The following is a 16,470-nucleotide window of genomic DNA, read 5'->3' as shown; positions in this document are numbered from 1 at the left end:
CACTGCCTTGTGTGCCGCCTATCAGCATCCATCTGCCAAAGCGTGAAATTAAAACAAGATTAACTTTGTGCCTTTAGGATCAGCCCATTAACTGGCCGTAACTGTCTATTTTGCAATAGTTTTTTAATATTTTTATTAGATGTATTGTAGGATCCCTGGGGCAAAGACTGTTCCCCCCCACCCCATGGATCACACAGATAAAGCAGTGCCTTGGTTTTGAAGAAATCCCGTCCATGCAGAGCAGACAGGAGCGTTAAGAGCACCCCCGGTGCTGACTTTGACTGACATGTTGTGGCACAACCTGCTTCAGGAACCTGTGGTTGATCTCGAATGCTGTGCAGTTCCCAGCAGCAGGACACCTGCCAAAAATGTGCAGAAACGGGCCGATGTTGGTTTGCTGGTTAAGAAAGGGAAAGCCGCCAGTTCACAGACATTGATCTCATGAGGAACAGCAAAAATTGGGCAAACCCTGAGAGGATTTTTGGACCAGCTTTAAGGCAACATCCCTCAAGAGCAAACATAAAAACTCTGGAAAGGATAAACCTGTTTATCTAAGTCACGGTGAGAGTTTTGGGAAAGGTGGGCTGCCAAACGAAGCACTCCGAATACCAAAAAATAACCCAGGTTGAACTTTTATATTTTATCCCCAAAGGAAATGATTCATTTCTTCTTTCAGAATGTAGAACCTGTTTACCTCTTCCTTCCTCTTGAAATCTCAAGACAGTTTTAAACAGAAAGTTTTTCTATTAAAACAAACAAACAATCGGGACTGACTCTTACCCTGGGAGAGTGGTGTCCATCCCCACCAAGATGATCTGTCTGGGCTTTTCCTCTCCCCACCTGCCCATCCAGCCCTGGCCCAGGCCAGCGCCCAGCCCAGCCCCCTAAATCCACCCACACGCCCCCCAGAGCCCAGCGCCGGGATCTGTATCCCCGAGGCTGCAGAGACGGGTCTGCAACTGCTCGGTGGCTGCAAAAACCTGCGCTGGAAAAAGCCACCAGTTCCCCCAGACCCGGCTCTCCTGGGGGTTCGTTCACAAGGTGACTGGTGAGAATTTGTTGATCTCCACTCATGTTACCCCTTCTCCGCCTTAGACATGGTGCATACAGCAAATATCTTGTGTTGAAAAACACAGACAAAAAAAGCTGCTAGGTCTTTTATCAAGCCTTTTTCCAGTTCTTACCTTATTAATATCCACCTGATAATGAATAAATGATACTGTTCTTATTGTGCATGGTATTATTCTTCTAACCCTACATTTTTCAGCAGTTGAGTCCCCGCCAGCTTTTCATCATTATAGTCACCATTTGTCAAAACAATTTTTAAAATGTGTACTTGAAATATTTTGACCTTTTAAAAGTCCTCATCACCATTAGCATAAGATGACAAAAGCTTTAATTTTTTTTTAAAGGAAATGATTTGTAAAACAGAATCAGAAACTATTGCCATTCTGCCTTCCTGTTCCTTCTGCCACCCCTAACTTGCCCTCTCCCTCCCACACCTTCTGGGTTACACTCTCTGCTCTGGAAAACTGTGGGTCCTCCAAAGCTGCACCCACCTCTTGTGATGAGCAACCTGAAATTCAAGCCATTGGAGACAGGATTTTATACCCTGAACTTCTCAGATGGGCTACCAAAGAAATGAGGACTCAGAATGTCACCCCTTAAAATCACATTTGGAAAATCAGATCTACGGCCAAACCTCTTCCCTGGGGATGGTGCTGCTCAGCGTGCGGCAGCCAGCTCTGAAATCACAGCATTTTTGGAGTAGGCCAATGGAAATCGGCAGATCCCATTTCCTGGGGGGTTTATCTGGTCGTCCAAGGCTTCCGAATTGCTATGGAGGTTCTACCCCTCACGTGTGACCAAGCAGGTACCCATACGTTCCCCTGGCAGGAAGCGCCAGCAGGGACGTGACACCTGGATCAATACCTGAAGCGACTGGTTCGCAACGTGTCGGCAGCAAGACCTTGCAACAAAAGTGATAAGTGACAAATTTGAGGAGTTTTACAGTACTAATGCTTGTTATTGCTTCTCACAAAATGTTACCAAGCTTACAATAATCTTTACACTTTCAGCAAAAATGTGAACAGTATATTTGAATATATTAAAAAGAATTAAAAAAACATTTCACAAAAAACATTTGTTGCCATATGAAAGTCTTTCAGCAGTAAATGCCCACACCAGTATTTAAACATTGTTAAAAGTATAATGATTTGTACTAATAAATTATGCAACAAGAGAGGTAAACAAAATAAAATTACAGTATAGCTCTCCATGTTCCTCCACTGAGCGTCCGCAGCTCTCAGAAACTCCATTTTTGATGACTAATTAAGAAACTGATATTTTCAGAGCAACAAAAATAAAAGCTTTTATTTGTTCATTTGAATATAAAACAGGCGTTATCACAGATGTACAAAGCGTACTGGTGGTTTAACATACAAGAAAGTCGCTGTCCTTTGCACATAAAAATTTTTGTTTGAAACTGTGATTGGCTGAGTTACATGAATTTCTCTAACCAGTCACCACACTCTATGAAATAACGCTGCTAACATTCAACTGATAAAAGGGACAGTCCTCCCTTGGGTAAAGTGTCAAGCAGGATTAAATATATATAATAAACAAGCACCATGAGGAATCTGCTCCTGTTTGATTAGTTTTGTGTTTAAATGTTCATTGTGTACCCTCTTCTTTTGTGCATGTGCATCAAGTTGATTACATGATTTTGTCTGACTCCAAAAGCACAAGGTCACAAGACAAACATTTTATACATTCTCATGAATGGTTTATCTACAGTACAATTTCTAATACAGAACAATCCTTCTTTATTGCTCAGTCTGATGGTGCTTAAATGCTTCCTTCTTTTTGCTTGCACAACAAAACCAAAAACTCAGTTTCTCATTTCTCTTAACTCAGGATTTAACCACCACGGATGACAGGTTGCAGAAGAGAGCTGTTATTAACTGCATTTCACAACTGCATTGCAGCTCTTTTATTCTCTACAAATGCAAAGTTGACTTCGTGAAGGTTAAAGCGATGCTTTGAACGACAGCGAGATTCGTTTTGCAGTACTGAGATCAGCGATAGCCGGACTTCACAAGTTAGTTCACACACTGCAATTATGGTTGTAATCAATCGACATCTTGTCTGAAACCTTACAACAACTTGCCATTAAGAACAGATTTTATTCTTTTTTAGGGAGCAGAAAATGAACTTGACAAAATATAGGATTGGTCTGCAGAGCATGGATAGGGCTATTCACAGGACGGTGAAGGCGGAAAGGATGGTCCGAAAGAAAACGCGTCTGACATGGCAAGATGCTCTGTACTGTACATGCAGACTAAAACCTCCCTACCTTTTAAAAAGATTTTACACACCCAGCATCGAGACTCCCTTAAACGTGATATAAACATGATTACATGTGCCCTGCACCAATCTTCGTCATGCATACCTGGTAATGAGAGCCAGCACATGAACGTCGTTTGGGACAATAAGAAAAGCATTCTTGGACTGCAGCTGGTCAATCCCACTCCTGATCACAAACAGGTCAGTTCAGTTACAACCACGGGAAGGAAGGGCACGGGCTTAAAAAAAGGGGCAGGGACTGCGGGGAAGACAACAGAACAGGGGGATCGAACCTCTCTTTTATCCAAAGGTAGTAAAATGAAGGCAGCTGTGATGCATGTTTTCCTACTCGTCTCCCAGGATGGCCTCAGGTCGGAGACCGCGGGACTCCTCCGTTCTTTCAACAGGCAGATCGGTTCCTCAGATGTTTTATTCATTTAGGGACTAGTTAGCAGACGCACGATTCGTGCTAAATGGGTTGTAGTGACTGTACGCTCCTCTCTGTTAAGGAATAAATTAAAGACCATCGAAACAATCGTTTCCTGTAAATGTAAACTGGATGCATTGGCCACCGAGCTACGTGTCCTAGCTGAGAGGCAAATCGATAACTCTGTGCAAACAACCCCGAAACTTTTAGCAAAAAAACCCATCAACTAAAACAATGAAAATAATTGTGCAACAAAGTTCTGCAGCTAGACAACAGTGCTATTCCTCAACCTGCCTTTTCTAAGTCTAACAAGTGTATGCACATGCCAGCACGAATATTTATTGTTGCCTCCATGGCAAAGAAAAGAAAATTATTGTAGTGCATTTTTAGTCTTAAATTCATTCACTGCCTTAAAGGCAGCAATAATTCCACTTGCTGGTATCTAGAGGATTCTTTTCGACAGGGATACTTAGCAATCCAGGATTGCTTTTTTTCTTCCAAAAATTTGTGAGTAACATCTGATTATCTACAGTGGGAGACACCATGCAAGTGACAAGTACTGCATTTTAAACTTTAAAATCTTTTGTCATTAGTGAATTTATATTTCATATATATATATTTGATGTGATACTATCCACTCAAGATAATACAACACTTTGTTTTTATATTAGCAAACATTTCAAGAGTTTAATATTCTTGAATGTTTTTTCTCTTTTATAGTTCTAAAGAGATCAAAATAAATTAAACGTTTTGTACATAATTACAGAAGAAGTAGTTAACTTATTCTATCTTTTTAGTTTAGTACAAAGATATTTGCAAGTTCATTGCCGAAATACACCTTATTTATAAATTTCTTCCATTCTTATGCTAACAGCAAAGGCTCTTTGGCCTTTGGGCTTCCAGCACCTCCGACAGAAAGCTGCAAGATTTCTAACTGAAAGGTGCTACTTTGGGTATTCTCCTCGTACCACTACATAGTTTCCTAAGATGTGGGATCTAAAATGGCTTAAGTTAGTGATGGATCTGTATTCATCAGCTTTTTATGACATATTAAAACCAATGAAGAAAATAATTATTTGTATTACTATGCAAATTGTTTTAAAAGAATCCATTTGGAGGGCAGAATTGAAAAAAAAATCTACTTCAGCTTACTTAATGTAAAATACAAAGCCACATTTACTCAAAAAGCATTATTGTCCAATAAGCAAAAAAAAAAACAGTTTAAAATGGGCTTTTCCAACACACTGAAGGGCCTTACCCCATAGTCCTTCTTTTCTAAAATTTAGTGGTAAAAGAAAACATTTCACATTTTATTTCCTGCCAATCGTGACTGCTTTGAAAAGTCATAATAGAAACAGTTCCATTCTGATGAGTGTCAGCATCTTATCTGCACACTTTTTTAGTGGACACCAAAAAATTTTATACATCTATAATAAAGTCCATGGAAGCTTTAAGGTACAAGACTACATGTTGTAGGCCACATAGATGGGATCTAGCTGGTCTGCCAAAAATCCATCTCGTAGGTGCATACGTTGTTTCTCTCCACGGGAGTTGATAGGAATTACACCAATGTCCACAACCACCACCACCCCTACAATCAGATAATGTTCCTCCAGGACCACGTTGGTGACCAAAGGAACCAGGTCCAAAGCTTCTTGCTCCGATCCGTCCAGCTCAACTACGACGACCAATAAATTTGTCCAGGTAAACACCGCGCTGCAACGGAGGAAAAAATTAATATTAGTGGGGAGGCTTTTTACCCATTTAGTTTCTTACCCTTTTAATTCCACCTTGGTTACCTTTTCTTTCAACTCCTAGGGCTCCCTCTGCACGCTCACCACAGAGCAGAAGTAGCGAGAGAGAACACGTCTGCAGGCAGGGCCAGAAGAACAGCCCCACCAGCTCTCACTTCAATATTGTTGCAATACTCAGTACTTGGCTAAACTTTACAGAAACTTGCGTCTAATCCTTGTCTGTCATGTAAGAAGGCTGGAAGACACCGTGTGGTTCCCTCTGCAGCCAGAGAACTGTCACAGCACTGCAGTGTCCATGATGGTGTGAGTCATGTGTGGGTAGAGGTGTCTTTGGGTTTTCTGAAGAGCCGCCCAGAAGAGCAAAGGAGGTTAAAAGACGAGGCACCAAAAGGAGCGGCAGGAGCCTAGTCTGAGCTGAAAGACTTTTGGGCTAGACGCTGCCCAGCGCAGCGGTGCGGAGCACTGGGAACGCCGGCACGGCGCACTGCAGTTGCACTGATCCCTGCCGCCGTGGTGGGGGCTTCCTCACCCACACAGCTACAAGCTGTCTGGCCGGGGCTGGCTGCTGGCCAGGTACCTCAGAGCTCAGCGCAAGAGAGCTGCGATTCTTCTGGACCAGTTGCTTTACTCAGAAATAAGCAGTGTCTCCATCTGTTTTATTTCAGCTGCGTTTGATTTCTGTTGGGTTGAAGGGACAGGAGTTTTTACATTCCCTACTAACAGGTGAGATGGTCAAGGGAACACCATTCTCATCACTATCGTTTCTTTAGTAAGAGAACTTTGTAAGACTCCACAATTGTGGTTAAGCCCTTGGCTGAAGCAGGTAAATTTTGGTTTCTGCTACTGGGCATCTTTTCTGGCTAAGGATAAAGCATTTATCCTTCCAAATACGGAGGCTGGGAGGGTACAAAGGCCTGGCATCTGCTTCCCTCCATCCTCCTCCCCACCTCTCAAACATCTCCAAAGCCTCTCAAGTCTCACAGGAGGTCAGCAGGACTGAGGCTTCACAAAGAGCAATCTCATTCTTCTTCTAACTCTTCCACAGCATAAATAATAATATTCTACACATGTAACTCATACATCAAGCCCTGTGCTTTGCCCTCCTTTACCTTATAAAATCAAGAGATAATTTCCCAGAACTGTCTTTCGTATAAGCATGTGAAAGTTAGAATATATTATATATATAAGTCAACTTCAAAAAGAGCTGTGTACCCTAAGGTCAGCACTTGATCGAGATGGAAGTGCACTCTTTTAGTCTACTAAGACAATTCTGAAAATCCCCGTTCTTCGGAAGCCTATCTTACTTCGCCCAAAAGCCAGCTGGGAAAACGTGCACTATATTGATGCTTAACAGAATGGATTTTAGGGAAAAAATGCACTTACCATTTAAGAAAATTTCATTTTTGGATCCTGCCAAAGTACTATTTGATTGAATTCTTATGTGCTTATTGATCTGGAAAACTAATGGGTAGCCAAAGCAAGGCTGTGGAGGCTGCTTTTGACTTAGTACCGCTATGAAATGAATTTTAATTTGTAATTCTGTTTTCACAGACTTTCTATTAAGTTTTGATCGATGCTGAATATTAATGAAGTGATGTATCACTCTGCACAGGTGACCATCTCCAGAGAGGTCCTAGAAGTTTTACAGATTGCTGTACAAACATCTAAATTAGTATGACACGTATCCTAACAAAAAAGCCCAAGGAAGTCTTATTAAAATATAAGTTAGCACTTGAAACCATGTCTTAAACCTACTGTTAGCTTGTTACTTGAGAAAGCAATTAATGGCAACGTTCAGGAGCAGGTCCCTAATAGCTTAGGAGAAGTTAGTTTGAGTTCAGAAGATGAATATCCAAAACCTTTGTGAAGCTTGGATGAAGTGATTTGAGCCAGTGACACTCCTAAGAGGGTTTCAGCTTAATTTAAAACTCATTTCCTATGTCACGATTTTAACCCACTGTAAGCAAAAGGAAATATCGCCCTTTATGTTCTCACCAGTTGAGATGAAGATATATTGCCCAGCCTGTATCACCTATGAATAAACTAACTTTCTAGCCCTGATTAATAAAAACAAAGAAACAAAAAAAATAGGGACCCAGGAAGGCTGCACTTTCTTAAGAAACAGGGAGTCCTACACAACAGATGCAACACAGCCAATGCACTGAGCTGGGAACGGCCCCTCCTGCTGCTTCCAACCCAACAAATGCTTCAGGAAAAGCCAGGAGGTTGTTGAAACACCTCAGAGAAAGAGGCCCTTTCTTCTCCAAATGTCTCATGTAGCTTTACCCATTTGTCATTACGCAGAGAGAGAAAACCACTTCTTAGAAAACTCCAGGAAGCTACGCGCTGTTCCTCCTTCAAGGGTTTGAAGTATAAACGAGCCAACTATGTGCTTTAATTAAAACACATACACACACATTATTTCTTAAGATGTTGTGCAGTATTAATAACACTTTCAAAATTGCCTGGTGTGGTAATACATCACAATAAAACCAGACTGTGCCACTCTTTTGCTTGTTACGTATTAAGACACAGGAGGTCCAGATCCAGAGGCTGTTGATTTTCCGCTAAAATTTCTTAAGAGACAAGAATAATTTTAAATGACCTTTTAGATCTGATCCTCAATGACAGAAGTTGCACAGCAGGATCACGTTGGTCAGCAAGTCACCACTTCCCTCAACAGTCTTAAATGTGACAAAATGAACATGTGACAAAATGAACTTTGGTTTGCGACAGGTATAGATGCAGTTAAATTCTTAATGGGTCACTGTAGTGGAAATAACAGCTGCCTCGACAAGAACAGAGGCTTGTGCCCCCATCCAAAGAAAGGCATATACAAAGTACATACATTATAAAAAGAAGATTTAACTGGTTATTATTTTGTCAAGGAGTGTTTCACAAAGACAAGGGAAGTTAAGTGAGAAAAACCAAGGATGGTCAGGACTAGGACTACGAATGAAAACTTCATGAAGGTGGCTTGAGAGAACAGAGCACCAGTTGGGAACAGGTTGGGAACTGTGAGGAAACCAGGTGCTGTCCCTCTGAATTGCTGTGTGTCCATTTTCTGCAGGGCCAACATCAGAGAAACATCGAAATCATCAGCAATCTCTCTTCTTCTTCGAGAAAAAAACAACACTGAAGACTTTCAATTTTGGCCTTTGGACAAAGGGTAGCAGCAGTACAGCATGTTTTCTGAAATCTCACTCAGGTGCCTTGTGCATTATCACCCTGCTACTGGGAAGGGTGAAGGCACCGAGAATTACTTACATGTACTTCTACCTTCTCACAAAAATTCAGTGGTCTTTTTCTTTGGTCCTCCCAGCTTAACCCTTTCCCAAATGCCACTGTCCCACTCAGGATTTCCAAGATAATGGCAGGAAAATTATTCTCAAAGTGCTTACAGTGGTATTGAAAAAAGGAACATAATTTAAGCATTTTTGGCCACTAAACCCCATGATTTCTGCAGTGTGACATGGCTACATTCACTGCCCATGACTTCCCACTTTGAGGACACGCAAATCTCTGACAAACAGGTACTGCTGAACACACCGATGTATGCATCTGTGGCCATCTTATAATACAGCTGTCCCTAAATAGCTTGATCTGAAAACTTTCCATCCATTCCTGCTATCGATCTGACACATTTTCAAGGAGAATTTCACAGCATCCTTAAAGTGTTCACACTGGTGTGTATGAGGACCCAGAATGTGTCACCCTGTGCAATGGCTCGCTGGCACAAGACCACACCAGCAGGGATGGTGCTCTAGGGAGGAGGCAATCAGACAAAAACCTCGGTTACAGTCAGCCACACAATTAACTGCCTTAATTTTAACAGATAGTTAAGAAAAAAGCAAGGTGTTTCGACTAAAGAAACCAGTCTGGGTGCTGTGCTTCACTATTAAGTTTATTGCTCCAGGTCACTCTTTTGCAGACAGGACTGAAAAGAAAAATGGAGACTCAGATCTTACACTCACTAAATTGCTCTGGGTGTTGCGACAGGTTCATTTTGGTTGAAAGGAGAAGAGCTGAGCTGAGGTTATATCAAAACAAACAACTACCTGACTCAGCCTCTGATGCAAGAATAATGAAAAGCAATTTGTTCTTATGTCAGCCTCAAGAAATTATTACCTGCTGTATGCATTTGATGATGTGATACATTGATTATGACAACATCATTATTAACTCCTTGATTTACTGCTTCAATATCCATTGCGACCTTGATTTGATCACCGCTTGACTTATTAATAACCAATTCAAAAGTAACAGTGTGTTCACTAATAAAGTTTATTAGTGTGTTCATTTATTTGAAATGTTCGCTTGCTTACTCCTTCTAATAGCAACACTCCTGAAGCCTGAACTGACAGCAGCTTGCTTTTCCTGGTTAGAATATAAATCTCAAACTCCAAGAAACAGCTACTGACCTACCTGAGAGCTGCTTGGGTATCTCAAATTAAAAGTTTAATCCTTCACTTGAACTTAAAACTACACACAAAAAATAAACATACTGAATGATCTTAGAAGAAAACAGTCGTTCTTGATCAAATCTGTTCATGAAAAGTTTCATCCTAAGGATGTATTTACAGCTGGGTTATAAATCCTGTAACCATCCTGACGGGTTACTTCCTGTACCAATTGCAACATCCAAGAAAAAACCCCAGACATTATAGATATTTCAGCTTTATACAAGGGCCCTGGTGTTACATAATCCTTACCATTCCGTGATGCTCTTGTGTGCTCTAATTACAGAGGTTTCAATATCGATCGGATGGTATCTCATCCCTCGCAACTCCATGGCTTCATCTAATGCACCCACAACATAAAGTGCATCATGGCGTTCTGGGTGTAAGGAAAAACAAAATTAATGATTCTGTTCTCCTGTACATTAAATTACAAAAATGTTCACATTCATAAAAGAGTAAAATAAGTATAACATTTGTAAGTTGTCCTCAAATTTCTGAAACCCCAAAGTGATTTCTGAACTAATGAGAATTTTCCATTACTGCAGTGCAACGCAGAGCAGAAAGCAGAAGCACTATTCCCATTTGAAGAAGAGAAAGCTGTCCAGAGACAGTGGCATAAATTCCTGTTTTCCCCGTGGAAGCAGAACAGACTCATTCTTTTTTAAGGTGCCCTAAATAGACAATAAACTCCTTATTTCTCTTTCTTCTGACAGAGAAAGTATAGATTTGACCCTAACAGTATGTTCTTCCAGTAGCTTTGAGCTGATCTGTACTGATATTTAAGGTGTCTTACAAAGGTGTTTATCAATAAACTAGAAATACATGCTATATGCCAGATAGTAAATTGCTCACTCAGACAAATGGCACACTCTGAAGCGCTGTGCTCTTATAGCACAAATTTGTACTGACTGAAGAAATAAATGAGGCTGAAATGACACTTTTTAAAATGTATTGGGCTGATAATAAATGACTGCATGTTATCCATAAAAAAATAATATTCACTAATAGACTTAAAAGCAGATAACTGGCTCTTTTTACATTAATTAAGGTAGTTGCATGGTGGTAATGTAATGGCAATATAACCTCTACCAGTAATAAAGGGCAGAGAACTTTCTGCACTGGGAGCTAAAAGCAGGAGAGTCGAGACTTAGTAACTGTTTGTCAGGGGAAGATTTAAGCCATTTCGATGCTGAAGCTGCAATACCCTCAGAAAATCCTGAATTTTCTCAGTGCTGGGCTATCATTATGAAATGAAAAAAAGCCTGTGTAACCAAAAGTAAAATCTCTTCAGGAGATGCTAACATAAGGACACGGGCAGCAGCCGTAATCCACAGTGATTACTAAAATCCTTTCAGATTTGATGAATTCACTCCTTGGCTGAATAGCCGCTACTCTAATTGCAGTGACACCGGGGCACTGGGATCGCTCCCGGAGGTGCTCACAGCGTTGCTTCCAGTGCCACCTCATCCAGCCACCACTCGTGGCACCGTGCTCTGCAAAAATCACAGGAAAGGAACGTTTTCCCAAGCAGAGAGGTTGTGTGCCTGGCAGGGCTGTTTGCTCACAGTGTACGTGAGATAAGGAATGTCATAAAAACAAATAATGAAATCCTGTGCATTCCCAACAGAAACCCAAACACCCTGTAGCTTCTCCTGCAGCCTACTGCTTGTATCATGTTCCAGGAACCATCGCTGCAGGTTTAAAGACAGGGAAATTTGAGAAAAGGACAGCTTCTGTAAGTTTAAAACAGAGGAATTATCAAGGAAGGTGGTCACAGGAGGGACAGAGCTCAGTCTCACAACAAGGGTTTTCCTACTTGCACAAATCCGTTCCTGCGGATAAGGCTGCGAGAGCAAATGATGCCATTTAAACTGCAGCTCCTATTTTTCAAGCTGAAGCACTTGACACATTAACAGTGCCTAAAAGTCCCTGATGGAGGGGACTTATAGTATCCGAGGTACAGCAAAGGACAACCAACCATCTCAGCAGAGAAACCCTGTCCTCTGATTTATTTTCTGATTAACTAAGGCTTTCTTTGCCATTCTATAGGTTTCACAGACTGAACAAGTTGGATAGCACAGGTCAAGAGACATGGTGTCAACCTCAAAATAACCCAAATTATGTGCACGGACATAGATGATGAGAAACCTCTTACCTCCGTTTGCATCAGTGAGTTCTGTTCTTCTCAGGAAACCCAGATAGCCAGTTCGAGCCCAAATAGTCTGTGTGTCTCCAAAGCTGAGTCTTGAATTAAAATGATCTGATTGCAAAGATTCATCTCCATAGATGGTAAAATACCCACTGGCATTGTGAGTGCTGTGAACCCATATCTAAGTCAAAAGCAATTACACTGGTATTAATTAAAATAGCTTTCCGCAATGAAGCATTATTGAAAATTCTTGATGCAAATATTTTCAGTCGTAGCTACAGAATACTACAATGCCTTTTAGCATTGTAGCTGAAGAACATATAGAGCACTGGGGTCTTTCCATAGTTCTCCCCTCCCAGTTCTGCGTATTTGCTCCAGCAGAGCGTCTTCCATGAGCACCAAACAGATTATTTTTAAGGGTGAGGCCAAGGACCTTCACCTATGGTAAAGGATTCATTTCATCTAACTCAGGCATCATGGAAGTATTTATGATTTTATAGTAATGAAATCTTACAGATGAATCGCACAAATTAGATTGTAGTTTTAATTATGACTAAGCAAATTCTTCATTTAGTTAATTAGATCTTTAACTGCTTATTGAAAACATTTTTTCCCTCTCTAGAAACATAAAATAAATTGGAAAAACTGATAGCCTTGCTCAACTCAGCTAATGAGAGCACTTCAATGCGTTGAAGCACAATGATTATAAAGAGAATAGCACTAGAAAACTATGTAGCTGTATCAGATTCATCCACAAACTTATTTTTTCATGTAAGTTTTCATCAGAATTAGCAAAGCATCAAGTAGAAAATAGTTAGAAAAAGCAATTTTTTTTTCATGTTTTAACAAACTTATCAAGTATGCCACTAACAATATCGATAAGAATACAAATACCATGTAACACACCAAATCTGTATAATTCATAATTTTCCTATCCAGGTATTTGATAAGACACGTTATCATAAGCCATTGGCATACACATAGCTTTATCTCTGCAATTTAGTTCAGAGCATACAAAGGTGAAGTTTTCATGCCTTACCTCACCAAGATGAGAATCTCCTAAGGGTCCTTTTGTTTCTGGATTAGCAATAATGATACGTACTCCTGGGAGAATCTATTGAAAAAAAGACACGAGGCAGTAAGAAAACAGATCCTGGCTTGTGCAGTTGTACGCTGACTCTTCATCCCCAAAATAACTGCATTAGCAACTAGAAGAAATCCCAGAAGAAATCCTCGGAAAGTTAAAGCACACTTATACATTGAAATAGCCCATTGATTAAATAAATTCTGATATAGCTAGGAAATGCTACAAAACCTCTTCTCTTTGTGAAAGCTGTTCCATCATTAAAAACTCTTGAGAAATAAAATGTCCACCTACGATACAGAAATCCTACCAAATGGCCCAAGTCTCTTTGAGAGTTTATACTAGAAGATTAAAAAAAACCCATAAAACAAACACGTGAACCCCATGAAACTTTGGCCTGTACCAAAAGAAAGCCAGAGGCACCCCGCAGCCTCCCCAGGACAAGGGCCTGCCAGTGACTTCATGTAATGGACACACAACCAAACCGAGGTGGGCAGATGTTGAACCCCCAAATGGTAGAAGGAGCGTCCTCTGCCCACGAGTGCTGGTAAAGCCGCGGTTAGAACGCTTGAGAGGAGCATCCGCAGCGTCACGGGCAGCGCGTGAGCAGCGAGGGCCTCGGTGGCTTCAGCCTGCACAGCTGATAAACCTCCCTCAACACTCAACTAACGTAAGAATTATCAGAAATGGAAAAGTACTGGAAATATTTACCATAAAAGGTATGTATAACTCTTTCGGTACTTACTTTTCCTGACTCCATGAGGGGCAAACTATGTGGAGATCCTCTTTCAACTAAACGAACTCTGTAAATACATGTAAAAATAATATGCATAATACATGGTTGCATTTATTTGCTTTTCATTAGCATTTTTTTCTAAAAGGAATGGTTAACCATCACAGAGAATAATGTTATTTTTGGAACAGATGAAGATTACATCCTGTAGAACATAATTGGTCCCAATATTTAATCTTAGTCAAGACTCACGACTGGGAAAATAATGAAAAAAAGATGTGTGTGAATGTTTTCTTAAATAAGAAATTCTTCAAATGTAGCTGGTGCCTTTTATTTGTTTTTGATAGACTTTTGTAAATGAAATTCCATGCACAAATCTATTCACAACAAGAGCCGTCTAAAATATTGATTTCCCACAAGAACATGATAAATGCTGGGGCATAGACACAGAAGTGTGTGAGCTGAGTGAGCAACCACATTCCGCAAGCAGCTAACAGTTAAAATCAAACTCAGATTGAAATAACTCATAACCTGGCCTCAGCTTCAAATCTGCATTTGCAATCTTTTAATTATTTTCAATGGACAGTGGTTGATCAACATTTTAATATAATCAAAAATCATTTAATGAAAAATGTTATTGCTGCTGAGGTCAGACCCCTTCTCTGCGTGTGGCTTTCTGCTCCTCTCTCTTCCTTTCTTAGATAACTTGTTTTCCCACTAAAGGAGCAAAAATGGCAGCTCTCTTTCAATGGTATGATAGTCTGGAAGGAGATTCCTCATTTAACCTTAAAAAAGTACTCAGGAGGTTAGAATGAAAGAGATTTTAAAGTCCTAAAATAGCTGATGATCTCAGGCAGTAGATGGTGAAGAAATTTTGGCAATATCTAGGTATTCCTCTGTCCTCAGTGAGATAACTTGAAAGTTCTAACAGCCCATGAAAACCTTAAACTTCCCACTCCTGAACATTTTCCATAATCCACTTAACCAAGGCAAATCTGTACTTGTGTCAAAAGAGCTGTTCAAACCCCTTTCCTCCCCTCAGCTCTGTGATTGGAGAGGCAGAAAAAAACAGCACAAGATGCCTAAAAACCAACGCTGTAAAAGGTAAAGATGAAACACAGGAGAGAGGCAGACAACACTGGGAGCAGACGGGTGGAGAACTGGATCCAGTTAAACCGATCATAAAACTGCAGTCTGCTAGCAGCCATCACGAGAGATCATTTTCGGACTGTTTTGAGGTCTTTTTATAGACAGAGTATCACAGTGCTCAGCTTGGGAAAGGAGAGATGAGACACACAGACACCTCAGTGAGAGGTCCCTTTGGAGAAGAACAAAGCTTTGGCAAGTTCAGCCCTTAAACATAAAGGAGATGGAAAAAGATATGTATTTTTTTCTTTTTACTATTTCTTTGCTCCAAAAGTCCTCCATAAAAGCTGGGACTGTCGAGGCCAAGGCAGAATAGTGAATAATGTTTTACCTGCAGCTCTGGGAAGTCTCTCAGCCTTGATGGTCAGGGCAGGGCTAAGCCCTGCGGTATTGCCCATCGGTGGGATCAGTTGCTGGCACTAACAGAAAGAGATACACCCCAGATACCCAGCAATTTCAGGTTGCTTTTCCAAGCCATTCTGAGAGGAAAATCATGTGAAGTTCCCTACGAGGGGCACTGCTGGGAGCAAGCCTGGTTAGGTCACTGCAGCCTGACCTGCTCTCCTGCAAGGAATGTAACAGGAACGCTTGTTCAACTGCAACAAAATTCCCCAACAGAGCCTGAAGCACCAATTACCACTTCTGTGTGCTACCTTTAATGTTATACTGTCCTTGTCTCACACTGTATCGCCCTCCTAAACCTCTGTTGTGTTACAGGCGTGCACCTGTGTTTTCTACAACAGCTTCTGTTGAGCCTCCCACAGGCTGAAGAGCAGAAGGGCCACCACTGGATTCCGAGCAAGAGCAGTGAAGCTACAACATCCATCTGTTCAACAACGGACACAGATATGGTGCAGCAGAGACCAAGGCCACAGGAGCTTCGCTGTAAGGTGTGCATGCAAGGCTAAATTAATTAACTCTAATAAAGGGTATTTCTACATAAGCCACACTTGCATTGCTGTTCAAACTGGCAAGCCAAATCATAGGTATTTAGGAGCATGCAGCAAAGGCTTTAAAAATAAATCTGTGCATATGGAAACAAAATCACATATTTAAAAAAAATGGTTAATAATGCCTATAATTCTGCCTTTTTTATATATGGGGCGTTTCAAAAAGATGGATCCCATTTCAAAGACGTAGTGATTTCAAATTGGGTCTATCTTTTTGAAACATCCTCTATATCTTTGTTCCATAAAAGCTGTATTAGTGCAGAAACAGAAAATGACTTTAACTGAGTTCTTCCAAACAACTAACATCTCCAATCTTTACATACGTATTTGCAGACACGTTCTTAGAACTAGTCATCATCTCAACCACTTGGCATCTCTTTTAACAGACAGAGTTACCTTATTTATTATTTACCAACATTTGT

General features: G+C 40.7%; 1 protein-coding gene across 9 annotated transcripts in view; it reads right to left on the bottom strand.

The window, feature by feature from the left end:
- Window positions 1–2,345: 2,345 nt before the first annotated feature.
- The window catches only part of DIP2C (disco interacting protein 2 homolog C), a 322,355-nt gene continuing 308,230 nt past the window's right edge, over window positions 2,346–16,470 (bottom strand). For all 9 annotated transcript variants that reach the window (XM_065830042.2, XM_065830044.2, XM_065830041.2 and 6 more), the window contains 5 exons: window positions 13,965–14,022; window positions 13,175–13,249; window positions 12,142–12,316; window positions 10,239–10,362; window positions 2,346–5,488 (listed from right to left, as the gene is read on the bottom strand). In XM_065830042.2, coding sequence (XP_065686114.1) covers window positions 5,236–5,488; window positions 10,239–10,362; window positions 12,142–12,316; window positions 13,175–13,249; window positions 13,965–14,022 — 685 coding nt within the window. In that variant the 3' untranslated portion in view covers window positions 2,346–5,235. The remainder of the gene's footprint in view (window positions 5,489–10,238; window positions 10,363–12,141; window positions 12,317–13,174; window positions 13,250–13,964; window positions 14,023–16,470) is intronic.

This window comes from Patagioenas fasciata, chromosome 2 (assembly GCF_037038585.1).
Source record: "Patagioenas fasciata isolate bPatFas1 chromosome 2, bPatFas1.hap1, whole genome shotgun sequence".
Classification (NCBI taxonomy): Eukaryota; Metazoa; Chordata; class Aves; order Columbiformes; family Columbidae; genus Patagioenas; species Patagioenas fasciata.
This window is presented reverse-complemented; position numbering and strand designations above follow the sequence as displayed.